Source organism: Geotrypetes seraphini, chromosome 8 (genome assembly GCF_902459505.1).
Source record: "Geotrypetes seraphini chromosome 8, aGeoSer1.1, whole genome shotgun sequence".
NCBI lineage: Eukaryota > Metazoa > Chordata > Amphibia > Gymnophiona > Dermophiidae > Geotrypetes > Geotrypetes seraphini.
The window spans coordinates 100881200-100897756 of record NC_047091.1 but is presented as its reverse complement, the minus strand read 5'-3'; the positions used below and the strand labels follow the sequence as shown (position 1 = coordinate 100897756).

Here is a 16557-nt window from a genome sequence, read left to right as displayed (position 1 = left end):
AATACAGAAAGCAGCTAAGGAGAGAAAGAGAAAGAAATAAAGGCAGACACACATACATATATTCTAGCACCCGTTAATGTAATGGGCTATAAAACTAGTAGGGAAATAACCCATCTGTCTAGAATGTTTCACCGGAAATACGAGTTTATGAGGGATTAATAGACACAAAAGTGAAGCCTCTTAATACAAAGTATTCACTCGCCAGATTAATGGTTGTGTAAGAACATATACGCATGGTCTTCTATTTATACAATGGACAAGACGACATACATATGAATTTTTCTGTACTCACTTCTGGGCAGTGTTTTTTCCACAGTGCTGGAATTAATCTCTGTACTGTCTGATATTCAACAGGAACTTCATAAACATGTAGATCCACACCTTCTCCCAAGCCCATCTTTTCTAATTCCTATAAGCAACCAAAAAGGGGGGAAAAAGAGCTTTGACTAGGTATAAAAAGAAATTATAATTTTTTCAGTCTGGAGGAGTTAAACAGGTTTCTAAGGTATGCAGCCCAGGATGGTTTGAGAGACTATAAGGCCTGGAAAGGATAAATGCATTCAGAGTTTAAATACAGTATAATTCCACACCAAAATGTACAATACAGTTCAGATGGCTGCTACACATTTGGTTTTAGGGGGGTTGTTTTTTTTTTTTTTTTGGAAAAGAAGAATGTTATTATTCATCACAATATTTTGTAGTACTGAATATAGTCATCTGATGAGGATCACAAAACACTAGTGCTATTACTTCGGTGCTCCTCTGAGGATACCAGTTGAATAGTTAAAAGAAAAAAAAATGACTTTTGTGATTTTTCTTCTGCTGTGACACACCAAACAAACAGAATACAGCAGAACAAAGCATGCCTAAATATTTTATTTTTTAATTATAAGTTTTGTATAAATTTGCTCTTCTCATATCAAAAAGCTGTATGCAACATATCAGTCCCAGATTTCTCAATTGTCATACAATAAAACAAATGTACAGTATATTCAAATTCTAGTGTCATCTCAGTAATGGCAATACAAAATCCTTCCACGGCCAGAAACTATGCAGCCACACAAAAACCTGCAAATATGCTATTCAGAAACTATATAGCAAACAGAACCTATGGACAGACAGAAGACCTACAATATGCTCAAAAGGTGCTGGAGGTAGCAGTTATTATTGGGCATAGTAGAGAAGCAGAAATAGGAACTAGTTACAGGAATTTCAAGAACCTGACTCTCAAGATTGCTGACCTTGCCTGCTTGCAGGCAGTGATAGTTATAAAGGGAAAACAGGCTTGCTGTCTACACCAATTTTTTTGCAACACCTCCCATCTCTTAGAGACACACTGGTTAAAGAACCACTGCCCTACAGCAATTTGCTTGTAGGAAAAGAATGCAGGTGAGAGATGAAGCACTGAAAGCCAGGCATGCTAACTCCCTGATAATGGCTGGCTGGGAAAGGAATTTAAACAAATGATAAGTAACAAACACAATTAGTCCACTGAGTATTCACACAGTGTTCTGTGAATTAGGATCATCGCTCTATTAAGAACATAACAGTTTGGTCAGAAGCAGCTGAATAGTTTCTAGCACAAAAATCAATCATAATCAGAACAACTTTTTATATCAGTTTGTATTATGAGATGAATTTGGTTGACAGGCTATTTTCACAATAAATTATTTATCCTTCGTAGCCTTCTACACCATATGATGATTTGGAAACTTAGCTGAGAAGGTGAAAAAAAGTAGAGGTTGCATTAGTGTGGACAACCAGACTCTGAATTCCAGGTTACTAGCTGCCGTGTTTCCCCGAAAATAAGACCTACCCCGAAAATAAGCCCTAGCATGATTTTCGGGGTAGGTCTTAATATAAGCCCTACCCCAAAAATAAGCCCTAGTAAATGCAGCACTTCCTTCCTGGCTCCCCGCCACCGCCGCCCTGCGTGCAGCCGAACCCCTGATGACCTTCCCATGTTTGAATCTCCTGCTGTACTTCGCTCCGCTAGGTTGCCTCATGCCTTTTTCAGGCTCGCGCTGCTCGGTTGTTTGCTGCTCACTTCTCTTGGGGATGGTGGCAACAGCAAATATTTGTGAGAGGTGAATGAGAGAGAGATGCAGCGTGCGGAAACACAGTTCTGGATGCTTAAAATGAACCAGGTGTGGGAGAAAGCCCAATGCCGGACCTCTACCCTAATGCAGTAATCAAAACACTGGCTGTGTCAGCAGTGGTCCGGTGGAGCAGTTGTTCAAGCTTACAAGTTAAGTTTTGAATGAAATATTGATCTGGTTTTTGAAGTTTTGAAAAGAGAAAAAATTTTGTTAAAAATGCATGGGAGATCAATGATACAAGTGACTGAGTTGACTTCTTTCAAGCACTCTTTATCCCCAATTTATGCTGTGAGGTTTATGTAAACATTGCTGGATCTTTTTGTTTTGAATGAGATATGTTTTGTGCTGGGGTTTTTCTTGTTAGTTGCTGCAGAGGGAAGTCACAAGGGGATGGGTGTGAAGGGAGGAAAGATGCATGTGGGGGAGAGAAAGGAAAGAGTAAGAATTGGGGTGGAGGAGAGGAAGAGAGAGATGATTTTTGAGGTACAATAAGACCTAGTGCATTTTTTGGGCCCAAAACTAATGTAAGACATTGTCTTATTTTCGGGGAAACATGGTACCCACACATCAGACAGCACCACTATGCTCTGCATAAACATCATTTTTTTTTTGGCGGGGTAGCAGGGGGATTTACTAATGGTTAACCTACACTTTCTGCTAAAGAGCATACTGTTAATAAATGACTCCCTTAATGCATATTGCTCTGCCACTATTACAATGTACTTTTGCCACTGTAACAGGCTTTTCTTAGCAACAGAGAAGGGGTGCAGCTAGAGAATGACAGCCGTAGGTATCCCGCCGAAACAGGGAGAAAAAAAAGTGGTTGCCATGGGTACGGGGCCAAGGCCATTCACTATTCCTTGAAGCAATGAATAGCCTTGTCTCTGCAGTTAAGTGAGGGAACGCGAGCAATCACTGAACGCACGATCCAGCAGCCCATCCCTCCTGATTGCCGCTGTCCGAGCATCTCCCTCCCTCTTTTCCCCTCACCTTCGCTGGCAATTCTCTGAGTGGCACGAGCCTTTAAACATGTCACGTGGCGGCTGTTTAAAACTTCTCCTCTGACACAACTGGAAACAGGAAGTTGCGTCAGAGGAGAAGTTTCAGGTAGCCGCACGCGACTTGATGAAAGGCTCAGGCAGCTCGAGCGATCGGGAGGGAGGGTTGAAGGCGGCTGCTAGACTGCACGAAGTGAAGTGGGGAGAAGACGCTGAAGGAAAGTGGGGAGGGGAGGGAGGGGAGAAGACGCTGAAGGAAAGTGGGGAGGGGAGAAGATGCTGAAGGAAACTGGGGAGGGGGGTAGGGGAGAGAGGGGAGAAGACGCTGAAGGAAACTGGGGAGGGGAGAGAGAGAGGAGCGCATACTGGATGGAAGGAGGGGATAAAGAAAAAAAGGGCACATGCTGGATTGGGTAGACAGATACCAGATCTGAGGGGAGGAAAGGAGGAGAGATAAACTAAAAAACCCCTGGGGGGGAAGGAAATATGGAAGGAAAGAAGATAGAGATGCCAGACTATGGGGGAGCGGAGGGAATGTGCCAGACCAAGGGTGCCAGACCAATGGTGTGGGGGTAGGGGGGTAGAGTGAGAGATGGAAGGGAGAGGCACAACAACAGAGCAGATGAAGAGGCAGAGAGAAGGCAAACAGTGGCTGGAAGAAGAGAATGATGAGAAGATGAGAAAAGCAGAAACCAGATAACAAAGGTTAAAAAAAAAATTATATTTCTGTTTGTTTGTTTTTTGCTTTAGGATAAAGTAGTATATCAGTTGTGTTGATAAACATTTATAAACAAAGCCCTGCCAGCTGAAGATCTCTTCTTTTAGTTTGGCAGCCAGAACTTTGATTTATAAAATGACAATTGTACAGAATGTTGTTTCTTTTTATACTTTAATAAAATAAGTTCAGTATAAAATTATTTGAGGCTTGTGCGCATGGGATCAAATGGTTTGCGGGGACGGGGTGGAGATGGGGACCGAGCTCAAGGGGACTGAGTTTGTGGGGACATGGACCGATCTCACGGGAAAGGAGACAAATTTTTTTCCCCCATGTCATTCTCAAGGTACATGCCACCAATGATAAACTAAGTAGAGATAGGAATGCAAATTGGGTCTACTTCCAGGGCACCAGACTTCCACACAAATCTCAGATCTTTCAATAAATAGTCTCTCTAAGTTTATTTAAAAGACTTGTTTTTTACTTTCCCAGACCCCCCCACCCAAAAAAAAAAAAAAATGCTGTCCAAAGCTATATGTAAACCATAGAACATGAAATTCTTATAACTTAGATATTTTTTTTATAATTCTTTATTTAAATGTTGCATAGATACAAGTAAAACACACAAAACACAGTCGTACTTGCAGCATGAAATCATCAACAGCCCCATAAACTTCCTAAACCCAAAGGAAACCCCGAACCCTATAACCCTCCCCCCAGTGAAACCCTCCCCCCAGTGAAACCCTCCCACACAAGACGGCTGAAAGAGAAACCCCATACACCAAAACCTCCCTCCCCATACCCAGAAAAACTAAGAATAGTCGGAAAGAAACCTGACTTACATATTAATTCAAATATATCAGAATATTTAATGCTCTATACCAATGTTCTTCAACCACTGGTCCATGGACTGGTGCCAGTCCACATAGATTTCCTGCCGGTCCACAGGGCCGGCACATGCATTGAGCTCGAGGTAGTGTTCGTCAGCCGCCGATCCACGGTGTGATCGATGCGGCATTGTCTTCGGGCCGGCTCCCTCTTCCTCAGTGCTGCAGTGCACAAAAACATGGGCAGAGGCTTCTACGCGCGTCCTGCGCCTGAACCGGAAGCCTTTTCTCCGACATCTCAATATCAGAGGGAAGGCTTCCAGATGGGACGCACGAGGAGCTGCTGCCCAGCTTTGTGCACTGTAGCACTGAGGAAAAGGGAGCCGGCCCGAAGATAACACCGGGGGGGGGGGGAGGCATAAAATGGTCAGGCAGTAGCAGGCCAGAAGGCAAGGCAAAGCATGGAGGAAGAGAGACAACAGTAGGGGAAATTATTTTATTTTTTTAATTTAGTGATTGATTTTCATCTGCTGGCTGTATTTTGCACTGTTCATGAAGAAATACATTTGTTTCTTTTCCTCTGGGGTTGTACTGCATGCAGAGTCTTGCATCTTAGGGTTTGTTTGTATATACAGTCAAACCTTGGTTTGCGAGTGTTTTGCAAGACGAGCAAAACATTCTCGCAAAACTTAACAACATAAGAACAGACTTAGAGGGGATATGATAGAGATTTACAAGATCTTGAAGGGCATAGAGAGAGTAAAGAGGGACAGATTCTTCAAACTTTCAAAAAATAAAAGAACAAGAGGGCATTCGGAAAAGTTGAAAGGGGACAGATTCAAAATAAATGCTAGGAAGTTCTTCTTTATCCAACGTGTGGTAGACACCTGGAATGCGCTTCCAGAGGACGTACTGGGGTTCAAGAAAGGATTGGACAATTTCCTGCTGGAAAAGGGGATAGAAGGGTATAGATAGAAAATTACTGTGCAGGTCCTGGACCTGTTGGGCCGCCGCGTGAGCGGACTGCTGGGCGCGATGGACCTCGGGTCTGACCCAGCAGAGGCAATGCTTATGTTCTTATGTTCTTATAAGAAGTTGCCTCCACTGGGTCAGACCCGAGGTCCATCGCGCCCAGTGGCCCTCTCCCGCGGCGGCCCATCAGGTCCATGACCTGTGAAGTGGTTTCTGTCTAATCCTATAACCTACCTCTACTTCTTTCTGTACCCCTCAATCCCCTTATCTTTTAGGAACTTATCTAGACCTTCCTTGAACCCCTGTAGCGTGCTCTGGCCTATTACAGCCTCCGGGAGCGCGTTCCATGTGTCCACCACCCTCTGAGTGAAAAAGAACCTCCTAACATTTGTTCTAAACCTGTCCTTTTTCAATTTCTCCGAGTGCCCCCTTGTGCTTGTGGCTCCCCACAGCCTGAAGAATTTGTCCCTGTCTACCTTCTCTATACCCTTCATGATTTTGAAGGTTTCCATCATATCTCCCTTAAGTCTCCGCTTTTCCAGAGAGAATAGCCCCAGCATTTCCAATCTGTCCGCATATGAGAAGTTTTCCATACCCTTTATCAACTTTGTCGCTCTTCTCTGGCCTCCCTCAAGTACCGCCATGTCCTTTTTGAGGTACGGCGACCAGTACTGGACACAGTACTCCAGATGTGGGCGCACCATCGCCCGATATAGCGGCAAAATGACTTCCTTCGTCCTGGTCGTGATACCCTTTTTGATGATACCCAACATTCTGTTCGCTTTCTTTGAGGCTGTCGCACACTGTGCTGATGCTTTCAATGTTGTGTCTACCATCACCCCCAGGTCTCTTTCAAGTTTGCTCTCGCAAACTGAGTGTTGACTCGATTTGCGAGCACCCGCTCCCTCCCTGATAGCCATCATCGCTCCCCCACTCGCAAAGGCCCCCCCCCCACTCGAACCGGCACCCCCCGCCCGAACTTGAACTTACCCCCCCCCCCCCCCCGTCTGGCACCGGCACGCAGCCCACAGGACGTGCCGATGCCGCTAGAAGATCTTCCTGCCTCTGCCGGCCTTGAGCATGCATCTGCGCATGCTCAAGGCCTTCTAATTCTCCCTCCCGCATGCTCAAGGCCGGCAGAGGCAGGAAGATCTTCTAGCAGCACTGGCACGTCCTGTGGGCTGCATACCGGTGCCAGACGGGGGGATAAGTTCAAGTTGTTCATGTGGTGGGTGCCGGTTCGAGGGGGGGGGGAGCAGCGCCGCTGGCCTCGGGGGGGGGGGGGAATATCAAAGCGAGTTTCTATTATTTCCTATGGGGAAACTCGCTTTGATATACGAGTATTTTTGTTTACGAGCATGCTTCTGGAACGAATTATGCTCGTAAACCAAGGTTCCACTGTATAAGTAATTTTAGTTTTTGGTCCCGTATTTGCATGGGGTTATCTGTGTTCTGGTAGGAATGAATATTGAAAAGCATACAGTGTGCTTTGTGTAGTTTAATTTTGTGGTTAACCATTATGTGTTGTTAATACAATTATATTGTGTGTGTGTGTGTGTATATATGAAAAATGAATGGAAAAAATGGTGTTACAATTAGTACTATTATGGGGGCGGGGCCTGGCCCACAACTTAGCCCAGTGTTTTTCAACTGCCGGTCCACGGAACAGTGCTGGTCCACAAAATAATTATTTTATTTACGCCGGTCCATAGGTGTCAAAAGGTTGAATAACACTGCTCCAAACCATTTGAAAGAGGGCAAATATCTAATTATTCCCTTCTAGAATAGGATACTTCTTAAATTTAGTAAAAATATTCTGGCACAAGTGTCAAACCTTAAAAAAGGAAGTCATATTGAGCATTGGAAAATAATAATAATTAACTAATAAAAATAGTACATATTTAGGGCTCCTTTTACTAAGTTGCGATAGTGGTTTTAGCGTGCGCTTAGCGTGCACAGAATTGCTAGACGCTAACGCCCACATTGAGCTGGTGTTAGTTTTTCCATGTAGCGCGGGGGGTTGCGCGCGTTAAAAATGCTAGCGCACCTTAGTAAAAGAGGGGGGTCAATTTTTCCCACCACCAAATTTCCCCATCCCGCCCCACTCGGCTACTTTTTCATGCCACCCGGCTAAAAATTTCTGGGGAGATCACTGTGTATGTATATGTATATATATATATATATGCCAGATGCGTGTTACTTACACACACACACACACACCATCTGTGCCCATAAAAAAGAAAAACAGTTGCTCTTTGAAGAACTGCACCGGTACCCTTGGTTCAACAGTCAGTACCATCGGTGCTAGAGAGTTGCGCGGGGACAGAAATCCCACCCGTCCCCACCCGTCCCCGCCAAAGTCCCACCCGTCCCCACCCGTCCCCGTGAGGAATCCCTCCGTCCCCACCCGTCCCCGTGAGGAATCCCTCCGTCCCCACCCGTCCCCGCGAGGAATCCCCTCCGTCCCCACCCGTCCCCGTGAGGAATCCCCTCCGTCCCCGCCCGTCCATATAAACTTCAGAAATAGTTATTTCATTTAATTATGCTACTGAATTAAAGGCTCTGGTAGAAACCCATTTACAAATAAGCAAAAAGACTTTATTAATTTGAAAATATTAATTGGGAAGAATACATACTTTGCAAATGGGTTTCTACCAGAGCCTCTAATGTTTATAAATTTTTATCAACACAACTAATATACTACTTTATCCTGAAGCAAAATAAAAAAAAAGAAATATAATTCTTTTCCTACCTTTGTTGCCTGGTTTCTGCTTTCCTCATGTTCTCATTCAATTCCTTCCATCCACTGTCTCTCTTCCTTCTGCATCTTCCATTTGCTCTGTTACTGTGCCTCTCCCTTTCTTCCCCCTTCCAAATTGGTCTGGCACCCATCTTCTTCTCTCCGCACCCCCATAGTCTGGCATCTGTCTTCTTCCCTGCCAGTGTCTTCTCCCTACTCTCTCTTCCCCATTTCCTTTCAGCGTCCTTCTCCCCCCATCTTCCCCATGTCCTGTCAGCGTCCTTCTCCCCCCTCTGTCTTCCACATGTGCTTTCAGTGTCCTTCTCCCCCCTCTGCTTCCCCATGTCCTTTCAGCGTCCTTCTCCCTCTCTGTCTTCCCCATGGCCTTTCAGCGTCCTTCTCCACCCACCCACCCCCGTCTTCCCCATGTCCTTTCAGCGTCCTTCTCCACCCCTTTGTCTTCCCCATGTGCTTTCAGCATCCTTCTCCCCCCTCTGTCTTCCACAAGTGCTTTCAGCCTCCTTCCCCCCCCCCCCGCCCTTCCCATGGCCTTTCAGCGTCCTTCTCCACCCCTTTGTCTTCCCCATGTCCTTTCAGCGTCCTTCTCCACCCCTTTGTCTTCCCCATGTGCTTTCAGCATCCTTCTCCCCCCTCTGTCTTCCACAAGTGCTTTCAGATTCCTTCACCCCCCCCCGCCCTTCCCATGGCCTTTCAGCGTCCTTCTCCACCCCTTTGTATTCCCCATGTGCTTTCAGCGTCCTTCTCCCTCCTCTGTCTTCAAGTGCTTTCAGAGTCCTTCCCCCCCTCCTCCCGTCTTTCCCATGGCCTTTCAGCGTCCTTCTCCCCACTCCTTCTCTACCGCCCCGGGTGCAGTACAGCCGGCCAGGTCCCCTTACTTTTGTGGCACTTCCCCGACCGACTGACAACAGCCCCGGTCCGACAAACCTCCCTGCCCTTAACTGCGAATCTAAATTACCTTATTACAGCTGCTGTAAGAAGATAATTTAGATTCGCGGCTACAGGGCAGGGAGGATTGTCGGACCGGGGCTGTTGTCGGTCGGTCGGTCGGGGAAGTGCCACAAAAGTAAGGGGACCTGGCCGGCTGTGCTGCAACCGGGGCGGGGTGTGGCGGGGCGGACCGCCCCCTCCCTTGGTAGCCACTCGAACCGCGAGGCTACTCTCCTCCTTACCTGCACTGCCTGCAGCACAGAGCCAAACAGAAGTCTTCCCGACGTCAGCGCTGACGTCGGGAAGACTTCCGTTCGGCTCTGTGCTGCAAGCAGAGAAGGTAGGGAGAAGAGCCGCGCGACTGAGTACATCCAGCTTTGTTTAAGCCCTCCCTCCCCTCCGACGTCAGCGCTGACGTCGGGAAGACTTCCGTTCGGCTCTGTGCTGCAAGCAGAGAAGGTAGGGAGAAGAGCCGCGCGACTGAGTACATCCAGCCCCGCAGGAACCCCGCGACCCTCGGAGGCGTCCCCACGGGATCCCCGCGACCCTAGGGGGCGTCCCCACGGGATCCCCGCGACCCTAGGGGCGTCCCCACGGGATCCCCGTGACCCAAAGGGGGAACCCGCGGGATGCCCGCGGGTCCCGCGGGATTCCCGTCGTCCCCGTTCCCGTGCAGCTCTCTAATCGGTGCAGCAGGGTGTAGAGGGGTGGGAGACCTCGAGGAGGATGAATGCTCTGAAGGAGACACAACCTGCAGAGATGGAGAGCGATGGCGTCGATGTTTGGCCTGCATCGACAAACTTGATGCTGTAGAGGCCTGCGACGCTTGCTAGGAAGAGGATAGCTTCTTAGCAGGCTTTCCCGATCCTGGAAGCACGTCCAATGTCGATGTCAGCTCAGGGTGTTTTCCGATGTCCATGAATGAACCAAAGAGCTTTTCTTGTTGAATGTGACGAGCCTTTAGTGAGCGCTTTTGTAATGTGGAACAGCATGTGCAGGTGTCAACATGATGCTCAGGGCCCAAACACTGCAAACACCAACTATGTGGGTTAGTGATTGAGATAGGCAGCTGGCACTGACAGCACTTTTAAAAACCGGTCAACCGTTTCGACATGGACAGAAAAATTGTGGCAGTAAAATTAAACTCAATGATGAGAAAATAGAAAAAGTGACGAAAAAGAAAAATATATTTATTTTTAACCAAGAATAACGGAAGAAAAAATGGCCAAAGGCCACTTGTTAGAAAAATATTACGGATTGAAGACAACACATACTGAATGAAGCCCAGAAAAAGCACTTCTTCGCTCCACGGAAAACAAAGAACTGAGGAGCCACAAGCCAATGTCAGGCAGGTAGGCACTTGTGCATATGTGGTGTGGGCAGTCATGAAGTTTCTTAAAACTTAAAGTGACAGTTCACTTTTAACACTGTCTATACCAGGCTCTGTGGATGTCACCCACATGTGAGAATATACTGCCTGCTTGTCCTAGTATAAAAGCTCAATGTGAAACATGGGCCATTTTAATACCCAAATACAGTGACTCTAAACTTCAAGTAGTTGGCGGACCTAAAGATAAACATCCACAAGAGAAGTGTGCCTTTATAGCTATATTTTTTATATTTATTGGACTATAAAATCTATTAAGAATTAAAAAATACATTACTACCACATGAAAAAATGATGCAAAATCTTTGAAGTGCAATGATTATAAACTGTTGAAACAAGAAGCCTTTAACCTGCATGATAACTGAGCAATCTCTCAACCACTATATGGGTATAGATTCATAACTGTGGGACACTGTAGAGTTATATTAATTTTGATGATCACAATAAGGAAGAACATCGAGACAAAACGAAACTGTAAATACTGGCCGAATGCAAGATGTTTACATTGCTATACAAGTATTTGAGTCTTAGACTCTTAAAAGGCAGCCATTGTAGTAGAAATATGTTTGAAGTGAAGTATTACATGAAAATAATAGGAGGAATATGGCAAGCAATAGAAAGATACCAAAATTTCTGAACAGGAAACTGGTTGTGGAAAAGCAAGGAAACTGGCTATGCTGGGACACACCTGTAAGATGGAAGACAGGTTGATAAAAACAATGATGCTTAGGAAATATCAAAAGAGTAAGGAAGAGAGGAAGACCATAAAGATGGCTCCATTTGGAAATCTGTTTGCTTCATGAATACATCAATAAAAGATATATATATAAATATATATATATATATATTTTTTTTTTATTTTTTTTTTAAGTTATTTATATACCACCTATCAATGGAGGCTGTCTAGGCGGTTTACATTCAGGTACTCAAGCATTTTTCCTTATCTGTCCCTGCAGGCTCACAATCTACCTAATGTGCCTGAGGCAACGGAGGATTAAGTGACTTGCCCAGGGTCACAAGGAGCAGTGCGGAGCTTGAACCCACAACCTCAGGGTGCCGAGGCTGCAGCTCTAACCACTAGACCAGTGTTTTTCAACCTTTTTTGGGCAAAGGCACACTTGTTTCATGAAAAAAATCACGAGGCACACCACCATTAGAAAATGTTAAAAAATTTAACTCTGTGCCTATATTGACTATATATAGCCACGATTGGCTGGCCCAGAACGTCCTCTCCGACGTCAGAATTGATGCGAGTGGCGAGAGTTGGCCGGCCCCACAGGGAAAAGCAGGGAGAACTTGGCGCCGGCCTGTTCCCGATGGCGGCGGTGGCACTCAAGTGGCTAAAGAGCCGCAGTTTGCCGGCCTAGGGACAACACTGGAGGGTGGCCAGCTGTGCACCCCCTTGGGACGTAAACCCGGGGTGGGGCAAACCGCCCCCCCCCCACCCTGGTATGCCACTATCTGTACCTCACTCCCTCCCTATGACCAAAAATTCTCCTTTCTTCTATTCCCCGTGTACACAACCATCTCTTTCCCTCCCTTCCTCTCTCCAAAGTCCATGCCTTCTGTGTCCAAACACTCATTCCCTCCCCCACCTCAGCATCTCTTTCCCTCCCTTCCTCTCTCCCAAGTTCATTTCTTCTGTGTCCAAAAACCCATTCCCTCCCCCACCTCAGCATCTCTTTCCCTCCCTTCCTCTCTCCCAAGTCCATTTCTTCTGTGTCCAAAATCGCATTCCCTCCCCCACCTCAGCATCTCTTTCCCTCCCTTCCTCTCTCCCAAGTCCATGCCTTCTGTGTCCAAAAACCCATTCCCTCCCCCACCTCAGCATCTCTTTCCCTCCCTTTCTCTCTCCCAAGTCCATGCCTTCTGTGTCCAAAAACCCATTCCCCCCCCCACCTCAGCATCTCTTTCCCTCCCTTTCTCTCTCCCAAGTCCATGCCTTCTGTGTCCAAAAACCCATTCCCTCCCCCACCTCAGCATCTCTTTCCCTCCCTTCCTCTCTCCCAAGTCCATGCCTTCTGTGTCCAAAAACCCATTCCCTCCCCCACCTCAGCATCTCTTTCCCTCCCTTCCTCTCTCCCAAGTCCATGCCTTCTGTGTCCAAACCCCCACCTCAGCATCTCTTTCCCTCCCTTTCTCTCTCCCAAGTCCATGCCTTCTGTGTCCAAAAACCCATCCCTCCCCCACCTCAGCATCTCTTTCCCAAGTCCATGCCTTCTGTGTCCAAAAACCCATTCCATCCCCCACCTCAGCATCTCTTTCCCTCCCTTCCTCTCTCCCAAGTCATGCCTTCTGTGTCCAAAAACTCATTCCCTCCCCCACCTCAGCATCTCTTTCCCTCCCTTCCTCTCTCCTAAGTCCATGCCTTCTGTGTCCAAAAACCCATTCCCTCCCCCACCTCAGCATCTCTTTCCCTCCCTTTCTCTCTCCCAAGTCCATGCCTTCTGTGTCCAAAAACCCATTCCCTCCCCCACCTCAGCATCTCTTTCCCTCCCTTCCTCTCTCCCAAGTTCATGCCTTGTGTCCAAAACGCACTCCCTCCCCCCTTTTGTGTTCCGTGTTTGCCTCCCAGCCCATCTTTGCAACTTTCTCAGCAAAACGAAGCTCAAACCGCGAGGCTCGTCTTCTGTTCCTGCCTGCCCTGCCGCGCACAAATAGCCGAACGGAAGTATTCTCCGACGTCAGCGCTGACGTCGGAGGGCAGGCTTTGCTTAAGCCCTCCCTCCGACATCAGCGCTGACATCGGGGAACGCTTGCGATCGGCTATATGTTAGCTGCAGGGCAGGCAGGAACAGAAGACGAGCCTCGCGGCTCGAGATGTATTGAACTCCTGTCCACGTGGGGCGGACCGCCCCTCTCCCTAGACTGTGGCCTAGGACCCTGGGGGAGCCCGGGCCCCCTGTCAGCTCTGGGCCCCTGAATGCAGGACTGGTGGTACTGCCCTGATGGCGGCCCTGACCGTACGGCACACCAGGCAACATCTCGCGGCACACTAGTGTGCCGCGGAACAGCGGTTGAAAAACACTGCACTAGACCACTCTTTCCTCACCATTCCACTTAAATTACCTAAGCAAATCCCCCAAGTCACATACATAATAAAATCACTTACAAAATCAAGTGTTAAAATGCAAGGGAAAAAAAAAAGATAAAAAATACATAGACAGACTGTTTCATGTCTCGCCCTCTCCTGAAGTTTGTGCCTCCATACTTGTAAACAGATGCATTTTTGACAAAAAAATTAAAAAAATTTTCCAACATCATTCATTATACTAATCTGCATACTTGTCCTTCACCAGTACTTGTCTCCCAATTGAGAATGCCCTCTGCCTGGTCTCAAGGCTGAAATAGTCAAATGAAATGTACCTTCAGATCTCAAAAGCTCGAACTTGGATAATAAATTTTCAAAACTGTACCCAAATAATGACCAGAATCCTGTTTCAGTGCCCTATGTTTTAAAAGTAAAATTTTATACTTAATTTTAAACTTAATTCTTTAAATACTATTCAAATTTTACTGTTTACTATTTAAAGCCATAAATGGAGATAGCCCATCTTATATGAACAACCGCCTTATCCGAACAACTACAACCAGACAAAGGAGAACCCAGACACCATTCATGCACCCCCCAATCAGAGGCATCAAACAGGCATCAAACGCAAAAAAATGTACGATGGCCTGCTGGCCACGCAGTCAGCGAAACTAGACTGCCTACTATCCAATCTACTGACCACGACACCAGACTACAAAACCTTCAGAAAAGAAATAAACCCTGCTATTCAAGAAATCCATCAAAACAAATAAACAGCACAGGAAGCACCGAAGTTCAAGTTTCAAGTTTCAAGTTTATTTAGCTCTTGATGAATCGCCTATTTCGAATTTTCTAGGCGATGTACATAATATAATAAAGCAATATTAAACATAATAAAATCTAATTCCAGTAATAACTAACATGAAAACAAGGAAAGGAGGTAAAGTTACAATAAGGGCACAGAAAAAAAGGGAAAACAAAAGGTTGGGTAAATAATTTCAAGGCACACTTTGTAACTTTGTAATTTCAAGGCACAACTCTGTAACTCTTCTGGAAATGTCCAGATAACTTCTTATGTAATCTGCCTTGAACTGCAAGGTAATGGCGGAATAAAAGTCACTAATGTAATGTAATTCTTTAAGAATAGGACTAATATGCTGGAAACAACGTCCCTTAGTTCCTGAAGAACTACAAGAACTGCCCTGAGGAACTGCCTTTCCAGTAACACTGAAAAGGGAAACACAAAACATAGAGACTCCAAGAACGAACTGGAAACCTGAGGAGGATGCAAAGTTGCAAGCATCCTGAAAAATCTTCACAGCCCCCTGACCTGACATTATAGCATCTTCTTCCTCATGAGAAAGCCTGAAGAGTCATTGGAAGAAGTCACGATCCCGTCAGAATGAAGTGCAGAAGGTCAGGGAACGGCAGGATGAGAACTGTAGGATCTGCAAGAAGATTCTCCTAAGAAAAATCTAGTTTCACAATGTAAAGAGGAATATACTGGAACCATGAAAACAGTACTTCCATGCAACATGAGCGAAATACGCATGTCCTTTAAAGTGAATAAGTACTAGACTCAATCAAGAAGCTGCATCTACCGCCCCGTGGAAAACAACAGCATCCTAACAGGTATCAGACAAAGCTCACATCGCTAATGAGAGCTTCAGGGATGAGGCTAACAGCCACATAGCGCGTGATCCTCCGCAGGTTTGATAGAATAGGTAACTGGCTCCTGGTTAAAAGGAGCTGTACGGCCCTTCCTGTCTGGTCGAGGGGCCCATCTAGCATGTGCCAGGAAAAAATGGCGACAGGAGAAACTAGCGTGATAAGCATGGAAATCTGAAGTCCAGGCCCCCTCAGAAAAAGAGAAAGAGAGTCCTGGCCGTAGGAAGATGCGAAGTGTCATTATGCCCATAGAGACAGCACGAACTTGGAAACTGTTTGTACTACCTTTAGGCATAAATATCCTGTGCCACTACTAGACACATGCAGCTCAGCATAGAGGCCCAAATAAGGACAGTTACTAACAGACAAAGGCTCAATCTGCAGGGACCCCAAGAGAGACAATGAGATACCCGTGTGAAATACAGGGCACTATCTTACTGCTGATCTCACCGTGCCGTGAGTTGCCGTATGTCGCCCCAGTCCGGAGACAAACCGAGACTGGGTGACCTAGCACAGGTCAGAGTCTCTCTGGTAAACCCCTTGAGTGTTAACCCCAGAGTCCAATTAAACAAGCAGCTTCCTTCAAGGGAATACAGCAGGAACACAGACATAGACATATAAACCTGCCCAAGCTTGTCCCAAAGCTGGTGAAACACATACAACTTGTCTGAACCGGAAAGGAGAGAAGCCCCGGCATACCCTGACCAAAGACAGCTGGAAACAAACTACCGGAATGCTGCAGCTCTCCCGCCATTGCCGGAGACCCAAGCGCACGCCTGATTCTCGCTGACACGTGGCCGCTGCATCAAAGCTCCTAGAAACATAGTCGGATTCAAGCCCCGCAAAATTTACCCTGCCGCGGCTTGCATAGAAAGAAAATCAGACTCGGGGAATACCAGAAGAACGGCCCACAGCGCTGGAAAAAACATGTCCCATCTCATGCACGCTGTTATAAACCGGCACCTGCACAATCAGCTGCACATGGCCGTGACAAACACCGATGAAAGAACCTCAGAATAAACAGGACTACTACTGCTGAACTGAAACCCAACAATGAAAACAAGTGCGAGCATGAAATCGCACCGCTACTGCCGCGCTGTAACCAACAAGGAAACCAAGCGCATGCATGCAAAGGGCGGGAAATCCCAGCTCCCTCCACGGATTTCTAGTCA

The 16557-nt window shown here is 46.5% G+C and overlaps 1 protein-coding gene across 1 annotated transcript in view; it reads right to left on the bottom strand.

The window, feature by feature from the left end:
- Positions 1 to 16557, bottom strand: part of PGPEP1 (pyroglutamyl-peptidase I) — a 64440-nt gene that overhangs the window by 11272 nt on the left and 36611 nt on the right. The window contains exon 3 of the mRNA XM_033956003.1: positions 293 to 409. Coding sequence (XP_033811894.1) covers positions 293 to 409 — 117 coding nt within the window. The remainder of the gene's footprint in view (positions 1 to 292; positions 410 to 16557) is intronic.